This window comes from Leishmania donovani, chromosome 27 (assembly GCF_000227135.1).
Source record: "Leishmania donovani BPK282A1 complete genome, chromosome 27".
Taxonomy (NCBI): domain Eukaryota; phylum Euglenozoa; class Kinetoplastea; order Trypanosomatida; family Trypanosomatidae; genus Leishmania; species Leishmania donovani.
Window position 1 is genome coordinate 498,376 of NC_018254.1, and position 16,548 is coordinate 514,923.

Genomic DNA, 16,548 nt, shown 5'->3' on the forward strand with positions numbered 1-16,548 from the left:
TCGAGTCGCATGCAATTTGCGCACATGCATCTCGTTTCGCGCACGAGGTACTTCTTTTGAGAGGGATGCTCGTGTGTCCTTCTGGGCTAGTTCGTTGATCTCGGGCGCTCCCACGAGGGGGGTCATCGTCTCGTCTTCCTCTCCCCTCCCTCTCCCTTTCTCTGCTTCATCTTCCCCCCTCCCACCTGTGTCTTTTTTTCACTTCTGTGCCTTGCGTAATTCTTCCCGGCTTCTCTATTTCTGCAGCTGCACGCACACGCACACGCACACGTTTTGGTTATCGGCGCGCATGTTTGGGCGCGCATGTGCGTTATCCTTTCGCGTGTTTGCTCGTGCGCCCCTGTGCGCTCTACTTATATGGAGGCGAGGGTGTGCGAATGGGGTGGGTAGGAGGGTGGGGCAAGAACACACCCCACACGCACGTTTATGTCTCTCTATCATCTTTTTGTATACGCCGATGTATCATTCTTATTCTGATTTTCGTTCTATGTGTGTGTGTGTGTTTATGGGCTCCTCGTTTGATGTTCGCCCTTCTCCTTCTCATTCCCCCTTCTTCTTTCTCCTCTTTAGTCTTTTCTCTGTAGTTTTGTTATTTGTCTTCGTCCTAACGTGAGCATGTTTACACATCACCGCCTCACTCTCCCCTTTATCTTCGCCTTTCCTCTCTCTATCTGCTTGCCGGATGGGTTGGCTTCTGAGTCTGCGTGTGTGTGTACCAGGAAGATTACTGGCAAATGAAGTTGAGAAGAAAAGGAAAGGCTTGCAAGAAGCGTTTCATGTGCACCCACTAAGGCATACATACACCCACGTACACGAGCACGCACACGAAGAGGCACACACAGTAGATTCAAGTAAGCGTTTGGGGCGGGGGGGGCAGCGTCCATAGGGGCCCCTGCCTTTCCCATTGCCTTGCTTGAATTTCCGTGTTGTTGCTTGCCTACCTCCTGCCATCTGTCGCTCGTCCTTCTTTCTCTCTTCGTAGCATCCTTTCTGTGCCTTCGAACTTTACCTCGTTCCTGTTGCTTCCATCGGTGCTGCTGTAGTGGTAGTCGATCTGTGTAGGTCTGTGTGTGCTGACGCGCTTGTGGTGCGTGTAACGACACCGGCTGTCTGTTTGCTTCAGCTGTGTAGGGTGTTTGTATGTGCGTGCGACGCAATCTCTGTCGATGCTGCGACGTGACCTCCTTTGGAGAAGTAGGGAAGTCACGAAGGTGCGCGCGAGCATGAGGGGTATAATCAAGCTCTAAACGAAAGAAAACGAATGCCATCATCTTGCGGGTGGCAGAGAGAAGGGGGGAAAACGACACGTTTCTGCCGTCGCATAACGCGTGCATGCGAAAGCAGGTACGTGCTACCTTCTAATTCCGAGTCAGCACTTTGGGCTTCGAGGGCATGGGCGGGTAACCTGCCTGTGCTCCAGCCCCAGCTGTATGTTCACAGCAATCGCAGTAAACAGCCAGTATGGCCGACTTTTCTCCATCAACGCTAGCATCCATACACCTTCTGCTTCCACCATACTCTCCCGGTCCTCTGATATTCTGTTAACACACACGCACACACGCTTACATGCTTCAGTATATCTTCACTCACCAACTTTGTGCATTTTTATTTTACCCTTCGCCACGCTCGCGCCAGTGGCCCCCCCCCCCTTCCCTTCCCTTCCCTCTTTCCTCATCTCCTTTTGTCTGCTTAATTTTTTTATTTCGCTCCTTCCTCATACGCCGCCCCCCTCACCTCACCTCCACCTCCACCTCCCTTTCTAGTTGCGTTCTCTCCCTTTTTCTGTTCGCTCTATTTGCCCTTCAACGCCCTGACATGGTCTTATGGCGAGAGAGGCCAATAACGCGCAAGAGCAAAACGGCATGATTTCATTGGCACCCACAGACGCATTTTATTCCACCTGATACCACTCATCTCCTCCCCCCTCTCTCTCTCTGTGTGTGTGTTTCGTGTGCCTTCCGCGCTCCGGATTGCGCCACATCTTCTTTGTTGTGTCTTTGGTTTCTTCTTGTAGAGTCTAGAGGGTGCTGACCGGCACCGAAAGCAGATACACTCCGACAGCGAAGGGCGCAGAGTCCAGCGCCCAAGGGCTGGAGGGCGAACGTAGTTCGCCTCTTTTAACGCACACAAGGAAAGACACCGCGGACGTTTTGTCCGGCTCACTTTGGCGGCGTCGGCGTTCCTGCTTTGCAAGCCCTAATGCTCAACACGAGGGTGCAACGCCCACCGCCGCCGCGTCGCGCGCCGCCGGCTGCTGCCATGATCAAAGATGTGAGTCCCGACGCGTACATCTCCACCCACGTCATCCTCCGTCTGAGCGGCGCCGCCGTAATCTCGCAGCAGCTGCTACAGGTGAAGGACTGGGTGAGCGACATCAAAATGGCTGTGACCACCGCTGATGACGCCCTCAAAGCAATCTCGACAAACCCGGCTGTACAGCCACCGTCGCTGAGTGACGGCGCCACCACTGGCGGCGATGATGTGCAGTCGCTTGCCTTCGCCTCCGTGGCCCTCTCAAAGCTGGCCGAGGAGGAGGAGACACAGGATGCGTTCTACGCGAAGCTCAGCGAGACGGCCTTTGTGCGTGCAGAGGTCCAGATGGGGTCTCAAGATGCGAGGCTGCAGCGGTACAAGCAGCAGGTGGAGTGTCAGCTGGCCTCCTCCATGGCAGACGGCCTATTGCCACCGCAGCAGCGCAAGAACAGCGTGCCGCCGGAGAAACGTCAGATGCTGCTGAATCCTTACAGCACCGTGCGCCGCAAGCTACCCAACACCGCCTCGAATGGGAACAGCGCCCTGCCATCCGCCAATACGCCGATGCCGCCGACCATAACCAGCCCATACCGCACCTCGACCTCTAGCGCCGTGCCGTCACCGCAGTCGCCGTCTTACAGCACACCCGCCGCCGTTAACGGCGGATGCACTAGCTACTCTCCCCACTCCTCTGATGCGGCAGGGTCGCCGAGTCGGGCGACCGCGCGCTACGGTGCGACGGCTACACAGCAGCCATTGACGCACGGGGCGCACGACCACCGGCGTCCTCTGCGGCGAGGAAACGCTATCGCTGGCATGCACTTTGGACAGCCGCCGCAGCCACTGCATCAGAATCACCAGCAAAGCAGCCGGCCGCACTACCAAGCCTTGTAGATTTGTTGAAAGGAGTGCGAGAGCGAGGCGAGCGGTGGAGGTTGAGAGGGTGCGCGCGCCGGCGTTTCTGCAAGCGTGTATGCGGCTCATGTGCTCCGACAACGGAGTGATGTTATAATGTTGGTTAGCAGAGGCAGGAGCGACAGGAGGGTCTATCAGGAAAGAGCTGCGCTGGCTATGAATGGGAGGGGGTGGAGGAAGAGGAGAGGACAGTGAACAAAGGAGGATATGCACGGGCGCATGGGTCGTGTGCAAGCCACACCTGGGCTCTGTTGGATATGCAGAGCCTGCCCTGGCATCGCCCCCCTTCTTTTCGCACTGCCGATCTCTTTCTCTCTCTTTGGTGCTTACACGGTAGATCGTGCTATGGCGAGGAGATGCGGAGCATGCTGGCACGAGTTGCCGCGGGATTCTCGCTCTCCCCTTTCGCTTCTCCCCTCTGCCCTCCACCCTTCCCTTTTTTTCGTCTGCGCGTGTTCTCGTTTTTGTTTTTCTTCTGAGCCCCTTTTCAGCGCTCGAATCGTTGTTCCGTTGCTGACTACCGCTCCAATGAAACAAAACACGTAATAGGCACGAGCAAGAGGGCGTGTGGTGTCTGAGATGTTCAGAGTGCGTATGTGCTTGCGCACCCCTCCCTGTTTGCTTCGTCTTTGATCTCTTCGTCTCTCGACAGCTAATCCATGTTCGGCATGGCAGAGGGAAGCAGCCATTGGTGCACTCGTGCGGTTTGTTGCGGGCCAGCTGGCATAGCTCACTGGCTTTGCACAGGAACACAGAAGCCACTCCTGCGGTTGCCAGATCAATCCACCGCTTTGGGCTGCCCTCTGCCGCCATTTTACCGTTTTCTGCGCCTTTCCATTTCTGCCTCGTCTTCGTCTCCAACTCTCTCTCTATCTCCTCCACTCCTCCTTGGATCTTCTCTGGTCTCGCTTCACTGCTGGTCGCGGCCTCTCAACACTTCCCTCCCGCTCACACACCCGCATATACACGACTGCATATTGGCTTGCCTCCGCGACAGAAAACCGAACCGATACACGACAAACAACGAAAAACATTGAAGAGGAGAACACACTCGAGGCTCGTTTTATCTGGATGCCGCCTCCTTCCGTCCCTCCTTCCTTTTTCATTTTCTTCGTACGAGTGTCTGTGCGTTGTGTGCGTGTGCGCGCTCTCTATCTCTGAGAGCCGGTAACTCGTGCGGCATTCACAGAGCTGTTCTGCAGCACGGACAAGCAAGCAGATTGCACGCGCTCTGCTTCACATAGGCACACTCACAGGAGAGGAGGCTCCGGGGCTTGAGCTCACGCCACTGCATTGGAAAAAGAAACACGCGTCTGTATCCGGCATTGCCCACACGAAAATCTCTTTGGCTCGTTGCAGTTGTTCTTCGGTTCTCCCCCACCCCCGCCCGCTTCTTCTCCGTCTCCTCTGTGGCACGCTTGTTGATTTCTCTTTGCGCGGGGAGGGGAGGTCTTTCGTTGCTGTGTTTCATCTTTTCTTGTGTTGTTGCTGTCGCTCTTCGTTGTCGCGGGTGGTGGTGGTTGCTGAGAACGTCTTGGAACACAAAAGCGCAGACGCCCGGGGAGAGAGAGAGTTGCTTCTCTTCGATCGCATCGTGCAGCCGGTGCCTATCACTGACGCACAGGCGAAAACGTGAAACCACGCTGGCCTTCGCGTTGAGCGACTGCATTCTTGTTTTTTTCAGTCTTGTTCTCCTTACCGCGTGCCCAGGACGCGTCATCATCAAGTGTTCTTCTTCGCGATGTTTCCATCACCGGTGAGCGGGCTCCCGGCCACCACCCTCCTTGCCAAGGTCGATGTCGCTCCCCAGTTGGCGGACATCCACAAGGAGTTTGCGCCTCTTCTACGCCTCTCCGGCATATGCGCGGCGAGTAGCGGCAGCACCGCTGTGGGGCCCAACGGCACCAGCTCCGGAGCTGGGGTGAGCAACGGCGGGCTATCCGGCAGCGAGGAGGAGGACCTGCGCGGCAGGCGCAGTCCAGCCGCGTCTCCTGTGCGCACCGCCGATAGCCGGCTCGCCGAGCTCATGGCCCCGGTCATGGTGACGTTGCCGACGCCGATGTCCAAGGAGGATGCTGCCTCGATTGCTCATTACGTGCACCGCTTCCATGTGCAGGAGGAGTACGAGCGCTCTTACGTCGCTCTCATCTTCCAGGAGTACAAGAAGCGGAAGAGCATGGAGCAGAAGTGGGAGAGTGACTTGGCGTCGTGGCGGAGTGAACTGAAGCAGCTGCAGCAGAGGGAGCTGCCGCCTGAGGTGCGCGCTGCCGCGAGTGTCATCGTATCCGAAGAAGCGGCAGCCCGGAAGGCGGTACACGACGCTTACGATAAGTTCCTGAAGTGGGTCGAGGAGACGGTGCCGCAGTGGATTGAAACAGCGCAGCGGCAGGAGCAGCGGCGGGTGGACAACGAAAATGCGAAGAAGGCCGCTATGGCGGCCGCGCGAGAGGCGCTAGCGCATGAGCTAGCCATGGGGAAACGCCTGAGCGACGTGAACGACCGCACTTCCTTCCAGAACACCGGCGCGGTGACGGGACTCAAAGAGGACGGCACCCTCTCCTATGAGCCGGCTGTCTCCGTGGAAACACAGGTGCAGGCGTCTCGCGAGGCCACTGAGGCGCTTTCTCCGACGGAACTGCGCCGCAAGGCCATCCGCATGCTGGAGGCAGAGGAGGCGGAAATGAAGCGCCGCCGCGAGGAGCAGCTGCGCCTGCTGCGCGTGCAGGAAGAGCAGTTGCGCGCAGAGATAGCTCTCAAGGAAAAGTACAAGCAGGAGGAGGCTGAGCGACGCCAGCGCGAAGCTGAGCAGAAACGGAAGGACGAACTGGCGCGGCGCTATGATGCGCTGCTGAAAGAAGAATTTACCCTGCAGAGCCGTATGCGGGAACGAGAGGAGATGGAGGTGCGGCAGGAGGCGGAGCGACGCGCAAAGTTGGCACAGGTGGCAGCCGAAGAGGAGGAGCTGCGGCGGCGCATACAAGAGACAGAGGACCGCCGTAAGGCTTCGGAGGAGGAGGCGGCGCGTGTGGCGCGGGATAAGAAGATGCGCGAAGTACGCGAGAAGGAAGAAATGCTGCGGCAGCGCATCGCGGAGCGCGCCGCAGCCGCGGAGGCGGAGCGACTCGAGCGGGAAGCTGAGGCCCGCATCCACGCTGAGGCCGAAGCGGTGCGTGCTCGACAAGAGGAGGCGCTTCGTCAGGCCAGAATGCAGCAGGAAGAAAGGGAGAAGAAACAACAACTTGCCTACTTGCGCGATCAGGAGGAGGCGTACAAACGGCGCATCCGAGAGAAGGAGCTGGCCGAGATCGAGAAGAAGAGACTTGCCGCGGAGTCGCAGTGGCAGCACAGAGCATCGACCACGTCAGCCTTGGCCGCCCACTCTGTCTCCTCGACGTCCGCCACCCCAATCGTCATGCCGCCAGCTGCCGCCCTTCCAGCCCCGCACTTGATGGCGCCGCAAATTCCCATGAGCTCGTACACCACTGTCATGCCCTCGAACGTATACCAGCCGATACCGGCGGCACCGGCACCCTCTGCGGTAGCACCTGGTGGCTGCTACCTCTACCCCAACCCAGTGGCAACAGTCGTGCCAACAGCGGGAATGCCGCCGCCTTCACGCCCTGAGTACGGCGTCTATCCTTTCGCCCAGCCGCCGTGCGTACCGGTGGCCCAACAATACCCTCAGCCCTACCCGCCCGCTACCGTAGGGTACTACCCGGGTGTACCGCAAGGCGGAGCTCCACCAGGGGTGATGACGCTGCAGACTTCGCCATACTCGCCTGCGGCCATGCATACTCTCTAAGAGGAATCCCGGGCTGTTTGACGGACGTGACCCTCGCGGTACACGCAGCGCGTAATATCCGGTATGCCATCTCTTCCTTGCTGCTCCGTTTCCATGCAACCGTGCTGCTGTGGTGGGGTGGACTTACCACCTTGCGCTGCCGTGTTCTCTGCGGCAGCATCTTTGCTTGTTTTACACGTGTGTACATGCACTTCCATGGCGTCTTGTCTTCTGCTCTCTCCTTCTCGCTCCCGCCAACGCTCCTTTCGTGGCTACCGCGGCCAGTATCATCTGCTCTTTCCAGTTATTTCTGTCTTTTCCGCCTTGAATAGTGCTCTCGCACCGCAGTGTTGTTGCGTTCGTTTGTGCTGCTGTCCTTTGCTGTGGCCGATATTAGGCGTGCGCGCGGGTGTAGTCTCCAGCGCACACTTTTCTTTTTACTGTCTATTCCATCATTTCTACCTTTATTTTTCCTTGCGTTTTGCTGTTGTTTTCAAGCAACGAGGAGTTGGCTGCGTGTGCGCAAGCACACACACACACACACACAAGCAGAAAACGAAAAGAGAACGCGAATGCGCTACTGTTACTCCGCCATCGTTGGCGACGGAAGAGGTGGGGTGAGACGCAGCCTTGCTTTTTGCGTTTCTTCCCAAGGCACCAAAGACGGTGACACTACGGCGGAGGGACAGAGACGTGGCTGTGTAGCGTCTCTCTTACGTCCTTGTTGTTGACGCAGCAGGCACCAGTAGCACTGACCGATGCTGATGCTGTTTCGCAGCCCCCTACTTCCTACTCTCTCGCGCGTCCCCTTTGAGAACTCTTCTTCCCTCCCCACGTCACCAACTGCCCCCGATTACATACCCCAAATCGCGACTTTAGAGTGACATAGTCGCTACGATTGTGCACACGCTCGGCTGACTCAGTCGCATACACTCACTCATCCCACACGCACTCCAACCCACACGCGCATCCTTCGCTGTGCGCGCTCACCGAGCTGCTTCGCCACGCCGTCTCTTTATTTCACGCGGACCATACACACGGGGACACAAGCATAGGCCGAAGGAGGCGTTCCTAGTATAGCATTATTTAGCGCTGCTCTGCCCCTTCCACGTATCTGTCTGCTCCCAACCACGTCCTCCCTTGTTTGAGTTTTTTTTTCCTTTGCTATGGACCCCTCTTCTGCATCCGGGCCTTCTTCTCTTCCTTTGTTGTTGTTGTCGGTTCCATCTCAGGCATCTCTGCTTCTTTGCCCATCCCACACACACACACACACACACACCATTTTCTGTGTTGTTGTGTCTCTGTGAGTTTTGATCAAAGGTGCTTGGGAACGGAAGGCGAAAGCGTGCGCTGCGCGGCTGCTTCCTCCTCCGACGACGACGCTGCTTCGCAGTTGTGTGCTGCCTCTCCTCCTTTTTTTTTCGCTCTCTTTCTCTGCTCTTCTTCTGAGTGGAGCTGCGGGCAGGATAAGGACAGCCAAGACAAGCCGGGCGTGGCGCTGCGTAGTTTCTGTTGCTGTTATTTGTGTTTCCGCGTGTTTTGCGTGCGTGCCGGTGAGACGTAGTTGTGACGTGTTGCGCGTCACCTTTGCCTGGGCCTGTATGTTTGTCTTCCCCTTCCCTCCTTTTTTTGGTTGTTTGTTTCTCTCTTGGGCTCTCCCTTTTCTGCCCATTTGCCATTGCATATGTGCTGAGTGAAGTGAAAGCACGTTCCCCCCTCCTCCTCCCCTCAACCACCATTCCCTGGCAGCTCACCGCATAACGTCTTGCCGCCTACTCCCTCTCTCTCTCTCTCTCCCTCACTGCCTGCCTCACAGTGCACCCCACCGTCTCCCCTCAGCACCCGCGCCTGCGTGACCAGGTCTTCGAGAGGCGCGCCTGATATCTCGCGTTCTTCCCTTTGCCCATCTCTTATCAGGCACAGCAACGTCGTTCCTGTCAGCCTCGTGTCTGGCCTTCTTTCCTTTCCCCCAGCGCAGTCGCCCTCCCACGAAACGACGGCGGTACAGCACAAAAACGAACAAAGGGAAAGAAAACATATATAAAGGTAGCCCCGAGCTCTATTTTTCTTTTGTTATTGTGTGTGTGTGTGTGTCTGTGCTTCATTGGTATCTCTGCGTACGCACTTCGTCACTCCTGCGGCCGTTTTCTTTGTTAATTTTACCCCCCCCCCTCCCCTCCTCATCTTTTTTTTTTCGGTTCTGGTCGAGCATTTGTTTTTGTTTCTTCTGTTGGTGTTGGCAGTGATCGTGGTGGTGGTGGTGGTGGTGGTGCGTGTGCTCCTCACAGGAATACGAGAACACCTTCTCCTTTTTTCTTCTTGTCGTTGTGAGTGCCTGGGTTCTTCTTTGCCCTCCCTCTCCACATCGCACATCACACACACTCGCCCGTTCTCTCTTTGAACCTTTTTACTTTTTCGTTGTTCCTCCCTGTTCTTCTTTCTCTCTCTCGTGCTTGTTGCATACTTGACCCTGCCTGTCTGCGTGTGCGTCCCTGTCGGTGTATCTGTTTCTCTGGGTGTGGGTGTGGGTGTGCGCTTGTGTGCCCCCATTGGCTGCCTCGGCCCTGCGTGCACGGTGATTAGCCTTGCTCCCTCCTTCGACTGTGATGCGCTTTGCGTGCCGTTGCGCACCGACACTCCCTCTTTTCCATCTCTCCCCCTCCCCCCCCCGCACGTGCACAGGCTTTCTTTCCTTATTACGTGTTCTGCGACGATACCGACGCGTAGGCTGGAGATCGTATGAGCTCTTCACCATCTGACACTCACTCGTCTGCCTTCCCTGATGCCACTAGCGTTGCTGCTGCCTTCTCACGTGACGACTTCTTCGAGTGCCCTCGGTGCCACCGACATTGCAAGAGTCGGACGTGGTTCCTGAAGCACTTGGAGGCGTGCTCCAAGAGCGCCAGCTCCTCCAGCACGCACGGCAATACGGTATCAGGCGAGGGCAGCGGTGGATCCCCCAGGACGGCAGCGTTCGCCACAAAGGTCAAGAACCACCACCGTCACCCTTCGCGTAGCTCCGCCACAGAGGACGTCACGCCGCCGCTGCTCGAGTCGGCGACATCGACAACCTCGTCGTCGTCCGCTACGTCGTACTCGCACGTGCACAGTCACAAGCCGTCAGGGCTGACCCACCCGACGGGCAGTAGTGGTCGCGAGGTGGCCCCTTCCCACTTGATAGAGGCAGGGCTCAGCGCCGACACTGGGCTCTCGCGCAGCTCTGCCGTTGGCTTTGGCGGGTACCGCGACGGGCGGAGAGAATCAAATAACACGACGCCGACGGCAACCTCGCAGGCGTCGCCTCACTGGCCCATTGATGATCTGCCCATAGCTAGTTCAGCCTCCGGCGTCGGCACAGGTGCCGGCGGTAGCATCGTAGCCAACGGGATGTCTAGACCAACGAGTCCCTCGCAGGGAAGCTCATTGTATGCTGGAAGTCCGCGTGGGCTTCGTGCGGGTGAGAGCTGCGGCGAGAGCGGCTCTGCTCACGCATCAACGGCGTTTGGACGCACCTCTGCCCCGGCGGCTGCGGCGGCCTCATCGTCTTTCTCCACGGCACAACGTGATGAGGCAGAACAGCATCGGCAGCCGGCACGTCAGGACAGCTTTCGGCTACAGTCAGACTTCACCTGGACGCAGTACACCCCCAGTGCTTCGGAAGAGGATGGCGACGACGAGGCGCTGGGCGAACACGACGGCTCTATCCTCGACCACTCCAGCCGGCAGTTGTTGCGGAGCCTTGGCCGCGTGCAAAGGGGCAACAACCCGGCACCGCGCGAGGCTGGTACCTCGCTCTGCAGCATTGGTGCAGACCGATTGATGGCTCCCGGTGACGCGGACAAGACCCCAGATAGATGGGCGTATGAGCAGCAGCTCAGCGGGAAAAGCAGCCACCACAGAAGCACTCCCCCAAGCGCGGCTGGAGACGTCGGTCGCCACACGGCGACAGGGATGCTGCAAGGCGCCAGCTTCCCTCTGGAAGGCGAGCAGCAAATGCAGCGGCGTTTCTCGGCATCCATCAGCGAGTTCTCCCCCACAGAGTGCAACGTAATCGGCGCGGCAGATGGGTCTCAGAGTGTTGGAAGCGGCTCCAACAGCGACCGCTTTCACCGCTCAGCGCGCGACAGCGCGTCCCCTGTGAGCCCCATCTGCATGTCCTCAGCCTCGCCAATGTTCGTGCAGGCGACAGGGAGTCCCAGCTTGCTACATATCAACGTGTCGCCTACGAGCACCACCGCCGCTGGCAGCAGCATGAGCCGACTCAATGGAATGAACGCCAGCTCGAGTGGTGGCGGCGGTCGTACCCCGCGCCACGGCGATCGCAGCGGCGCCGTCACCCCTCGCGCCATCTCCTTCCAGCGCGGGCGCGCCGTCGGCTCCGGCGGCTTCGGCATTGTCTACCAGGCGATCCTCTCCGATGGCTCCCTCGCGGCTGTGAAGGAGCTGAAGCTCGAGAACGCTAACTTGAAAGCGATCGACCGCGAGGTGCGCGCCATGAGCAGCATCCCCCCACATCCGAATTGCGTCCGCTACCTCGGGTCGCGCTACAGTGCGCATCACTACTACATCATAATGGAGTACATTAGCGGTGGCAGCATCAACTCCTTGCGCAAGTCGGTGGGGCGGTTCCGCGAGTCGGTCTTCCAGCGCTATGCGTACATGGTGCTTCTCGGCCTTTCTCACCTCCACGCAAACGGCATCTTGCACCGCGACATCAAAGGCGCGAACGTGCTGCTCGACGAGAGCGGATGTGCGAAGATTGTCGACTTCGGCTGTAGTGGCAACCTGAACCAAGCCACGACAACGCTGAGCGGCGGTGGCACTCCACTGTGGATGGCTCCGGAGGTGTGCCGGGGCGAGCCAGCCACGGAGAAGTCCGATGTCTGGGCCTTTGGCTGCCTGTGCCTAGAGATGACAAACGACACCGGGATGCCGTGGAACTTCCCCCCCGGCATGACCCTGCAGGGTGTTGTGTACGCGTTGGCCTGCGCCAAGTCGCCACCCGCCATCCCGACCGATCTTTCTCTCGAGGCGCAGGATTTCCTGCGGCGCTGCCTGCGGATCGATCCAGGCGAGCGAGCCACTGTGGCGGAGCTCTTGCAGCACCCCTTTTTTGACGTGGACCTGATGGAAGATTCAGAAGAGGACGAGCTGCTGTCGTCCTACGGGGCGAGCGCGCGGCAGTCGGCCGTGAAGCGAGCTGTCCGGCAAGTGAACCTTAGCAGTGCGCTTGACGCCGCGGCGCACCAGCAGGAGCGGCAGCAGTACCGTGGCGAGGGCGATGAGGTAGGCGGCGGTGCCAAGGACATGCAAGTGAGCTCTCCGGTGCAGGTCTTTGCGGGTATGTCTCTACCGTCACAAGGAATGCACAGCAGCGGTCACAGGCCCATTTCGGACCCCGATGCAGGTGCCCTTTTACGGTCGCCGAATTCGCATTCGAAGAGCGCCTCGGGCCCCCAGCTTGATCACTACACCCGCAGCGTGAATATCGGTTTCAGCTTGCAGGCCGTGGATGAGGATGACGACGACGATGGCGGCGGTGCTGAAAAGGCTGAGGACAACGTAGGCCCAAGCCATAACCTTCTTGGAGGATCCCCACCGGCCATTCCAGGGACGGCTGCGTCGACCGATCGCTGTCGCACGACATCGTTCAAGTCCGCCGGTGTGGAGGAGGACGAGAACGAGTACACGCAGATGATCACGGAAATTATCACTCAGGCACGCGAGGCGTACACCGACGAGGAGCGCCGCCTGACGGAGCGGCGGCGGAGGCTAAACATGATGCACCGGAGCAGCGACGAGGACACTTCCCTCACAGCCACCATGAGCAGCGGCAGCGACACCAGCAACAACGGCGGCAGCGCCGGCAGCGACGGCAGCGCCGGCTGCAGCTTTGCTGAGGAGGGGGAGAGGAGCGAGCACGTTGATATCGAGAGTGACTTGAGTACTCTCAGCGGCAGCGATGGGGATGTCGGGGCCCGCAGCCGTTCTGTTGGTGGTCCTCGTCGCCACTCGCTCGGGACTACGTGGCGCGATCAGTCTGCACGCGCCTCAGCCGCCACTGAGAACTCAGAGGAGCTGCTGCAGAACACAGACAGGGAAGTGCCGCATCACGAGCCGGCATGCGCAGCTCGAGTAAAGGATCCCACCGCGCCCTCTGCGTCTGCGTTGTCGGCTTGTCGTAGCCGATTCCCCGGGTCCGACGCACGCGCAAGCACGACCCTTGCGGCGACATCACCGACCAGCGCACACGTCGGATCGTGGGACACATCCATCTCACTCTACGCAACCAGTCCTTCTTCAAGTACGCGAGGCTTGGAAGCCGGCCCACAGTTTCAGCGGTCGCCCCACGGTGTAGTGCTTCCTCTTCCTCTTGCCTCCTCGTACCCGCGACAACAGCAGCAGCAGCAGCAGCAACAGCAACAGCAGCGCCCCTGCCCGGTCTCGCCGCCGACGCGCCAGAGAGAGGTCATGAGGAGGGAGCTCCCACGCGATAAGAGTCGCTCTCGAGGCGGCGCGTCCTTCGGCAAATCGCCTTACGACGGCGTTGTCGCGAAGGCGGCTGGCGGTGTCGCACGCGCGCCGCGCGAGCCTGGAGGCCCCGTCGGGGTGGCCACTACGATTCGGCAGCCGGCTGGCTCCTCTCCCCTCTCGCCGCACACCTCCGCGAGTGCGGAGACCCCGCCTCCCCTTTCCAGCTCTCCCGCTACTCAGAGCAGCACCATCTGTGGCGCTGTTCTCAGTGAGCGCAGCAGCAGCTCGCGTACCCCGCCGCTTACGGTTGGGGGACCGCACCGCCAGACTCCACCACAGCCGCTGGCCACGACGACCGCGACTTCATCTGCACACTCCGACATCGTTGCCTGCCCGATCGAGTGGTACACGGGTGGCTCGGGTAGACTTGACGTCAGCAGCGCCACCTGGCGTACAGGTGCGTCCGGCCATCTGCCCAAGGAGCTCTCCATGGCACAGAAGGAGATGCAGGAGATGCTGGACTGGGGGACCAGCAGCGATCGACATCACGCCTTGTCCTCCTCGTCGCCGGACATAGGCCGGCGTAGCTCCAAAGCGTTGCCGACGGCCACCAATAGCGCCGTTCGCGGAGGTGAAGGCCATCACAATCATCATCGTCTTCACCATTTGAGTCACAACCATGGCGACGATCTCGACTCCGAATGCACCGCCGAAGCGGAGTCGCTTTCACACCATGAGTCGAGGGGGCTGTCGGCGACGGAGACGGTGGCCGCTGCGCAGCAGCCGGCAAAGCGCAAGTTATGGGGTCTCGGCATTTTTCGTAATCTGAGGAGCAAGTAGAGTTTTTGCGTCTGTGCTTGCGGCGTCGGGCGTGTGAGCAACAGCGACAGCGGGTGAGAGATGCAGCAAGCGGGAGTGCCGCCGTGTGCATGTGACTGACCGTGTCTTGGCATCGATGCATGCGATGAGGTGAAATGGACATCATCGCCCCTTCCTTGTGTTACACTCCCGCCCACCACCGGCTCCCTCTCTATTCCCTCCGCTTTATGCCGTCATCCGTTTTGTCACCGCCTCATCCTCCTCCCTCGTCTTGGTGACGAGAGCGAGAGCGAGAGAGAGGGAGGGCAACTAGGCCATGTGTGAGGCGGTGGAGGGGTGGTGGTGAAGCGGAGATTGGATAAATGGGACCGGCAGGCAGACAGCGGAAAGGAGTGAGATGGCTTGCAGCATAAGGGATGGCAGGGAGCGGGGCAGGTCGGTGGTGTCAAGAATAGCCGATTCTCGCGTCCTTTGCAACCTTTCTTTCCCGTGCTGTTTTCTTTACACATCTCCCATAGACTCCACGCGTCTCGTTGTGTCCTGCTCTTTCACGTTGTTTTTCTGACCGGGTACTCACACACCCGGTCGTACACCTCGTGTGGTGCCCCTCTACCTCCTCCTCGTTTTGTCTTCCTCCCGCTTGGGTTGCCTCACCTGCTACGGTTGCTTGTGCACCTCTTCCGTTCCTCTGCCCGTACCCTGCGCCGTTCCCCTCCCCCCTCGCCATCCGACAGCGGCGCCTCCTCTCCCCGTCCGTGTCCACACTCCACCTGCCTTGTTCCCTCGTATTTTCTAGTTTCATTGCCTCTCTGCGCGTTACTTCGTAATGCGCACTGTTCATCGGTCCTTGTATCCCCCTTCAACGCGTTGCTTCCGTTGTCTCTTTTCCTCTGCGTGTGCTTGCCCGTTCTTTGTCCGTCTGTTTTGATGCCTTCCCCCATACCCCGCCGACCTGAGGCCGAATACTTGTATTTCGTCTGTATGTGTGTGCGCACGTCGCTGGCTCGCTTTCTAGTGACTTTCCTTGCTTATCACATACTCTGATGTCCTTGTCTATTTCTGTGTATGTGTACTGTCTGCGTGTCTGACACTTGAACACCAGTGCGCCTGTGTGCATGCATATGAGTGTTTACCGTCTCGTGGTTTCAAGTGCTCCCTCTCTCTTTCCTTTTTCCGCCTCCCCCTCCTCCCTCCTCTTGCTTTATGCGCGTGTGTGTGTGTGTTTAGCCTTTCCGCCTTGCTTCCCGAGCTTCGCTTAAGACACACGAAAAGAGAGGGGTATACACCACCTACTCAGTAGCAACAACGTGAGCAGCGTACCTTCGGCACCACGGTAGACAAGGGCAAATGGGCGGGCTTGAGGTATGTATGTGTGTGTATGTGTGAGCAGACGCGGTAGGCACACCGGTGATAGCACCAAACAATCGCTGTGCCCCCGCCTCTAATTTTTTGTTGTTGCTGTTGTTCGCCGTTTGGGGCATGCGAATGTTTTGCGTTGTTTTCCCTCTCTCGTGCGTTGCGCTTTGTTTTATACGCTTGAGTCCGGATAGAGTGGGGAGCCCTCATACGAAGCAAAAAAAAAAAAACTACAGGCGTGCGTGGGCGGTCCCGCTGTCTCTGAAGAATGGATGCGCGGATGTCCGCGTACCCCCTTTTTGTTTAGGAACCGGCCTTCCTTACTGCGCACTTCACGCATACACGCACACGCACACGCACACGCACACACGAGCGCACATATATCCCTGCGTGCCTTCAATGAAACTCTGCACCCCTCTTCATCTGCCACTCTTCTCTGCTCTCTGCTTTCTGCTCCGTCCCCTGCCTGCCTTGACTGCCTTTTACTTGTTCCCTTTCTATTTCCTCGGGCCTCGCAACCTTCGTTGTGCGCTCAACACTCACAACATACGCACCCACAAATCGTTGCGTCACGGCCTCCCCTGCTGCTTTGCAGTTCCCTTTCGCAACGATGCCGTCTATCACCACTGCCAAGCGCGAGTACGAGGAGCGCCTCGTCGACTGCCTGACCAAGTACAGCTGCGTGCTGTTCGTGGGCATGGACAACGTCCGCTCGCAGCAGGTGCACGATGTGCGCCGTGCGCTGCGCGGCAAGGCCGAGTTCATTATGGGCAAGAAGACGCTGCAGGCGAAGATCGTGGAGAAGCGCGCGCAAGCCAAGGACGCGAGCCCCGAGGCGAAGCGCTTCAACGATCAGTGTGAGGAGTACAACCTGCTGAGCGGCAACACCGGCCTCATCTTCACTAACAACGCTGTCCAGGAGATCACCTCTGTGCTTGACGCGCACCGCG

General features: G+C 58.8%; 4 protein-coding genes across 4 annotated transcripts; all 4 read left to right on the forward strand.

Annotated features, from left to right (window-relative positions):
- Positions 1 to 2,199: 2,199 nt before the first annotated feature.
- Positions 2,200 to 3,147, forward strand: LDBPK_271270 (hypothetical protein, unknown function; the record flags this gene model as incomplete). The annotated part of the gene is made up of 1 exon (XM_003861932.1): positions 2,200 to 3,147. The coding sequence occupies one exon, from the start codon at positions 2,200 to 2,202 to the stop codon at positions 3,145 to 3,147; it is 948 nt and encodes a 315-aa protein (XP_003861980.1).
- Positions 3,148 to 4,909: 1,762 nt separating this feature from the next.
- LDBPK_271280 (hypothetical protein, conserved) lies at positions 4,910 to 6,970 on the forward strand (the record flags this gene model as incomplete). Its single annotated transcript, XM_003861933.1, has 1 exon — positions 4,910 to 6,970. The coding sequence occupies one exon, from the start codon at positions 4,910 to 4,912 to the stop codon at positions 6,968 to 6,970; it is 2,061 nt and encodes a 686-aa protein (XP_003861981.1).
- A 2,718-nt stretch (positions 6,971 to 9,688) lies between these two features.
- LDBPK_271290 (protein kinase, putative) lies at positions 9,689 to 14,263 on the forward strand (the record flags this gene model as incomplete). The annotated part of the gene is made up of 1 exon (XM_003861934.1): positions 9,689 to 14,263. The coding sequence occupies one exon, from the start codon at positions 9,689 to 9,691 to the stop codon at positions 14,261 to 14,263; it is 4,575 nt and encodes a 1,524-aa protein (XP_003861982.1).
- Positions 14,264 to 16,208: 1,945 nt separating this feature from the next.
- LDBPK_271300 (60S acidic ribosomal subunit protein, putative) lies at positions 16,209 to 16,547 on the forward strand (the record flags this gene model as incomplete). Its single annotated transcript, XM_003861935.1, has 1 exon — positions 16,209 to 16,547. A coding segment is annotated over one exon (339 nt), but the record flags the coding sequence as incomplete, so codon positions are not given.
- Between the last annotated feature and the right edge of the window lies 1 nt (position 16,548).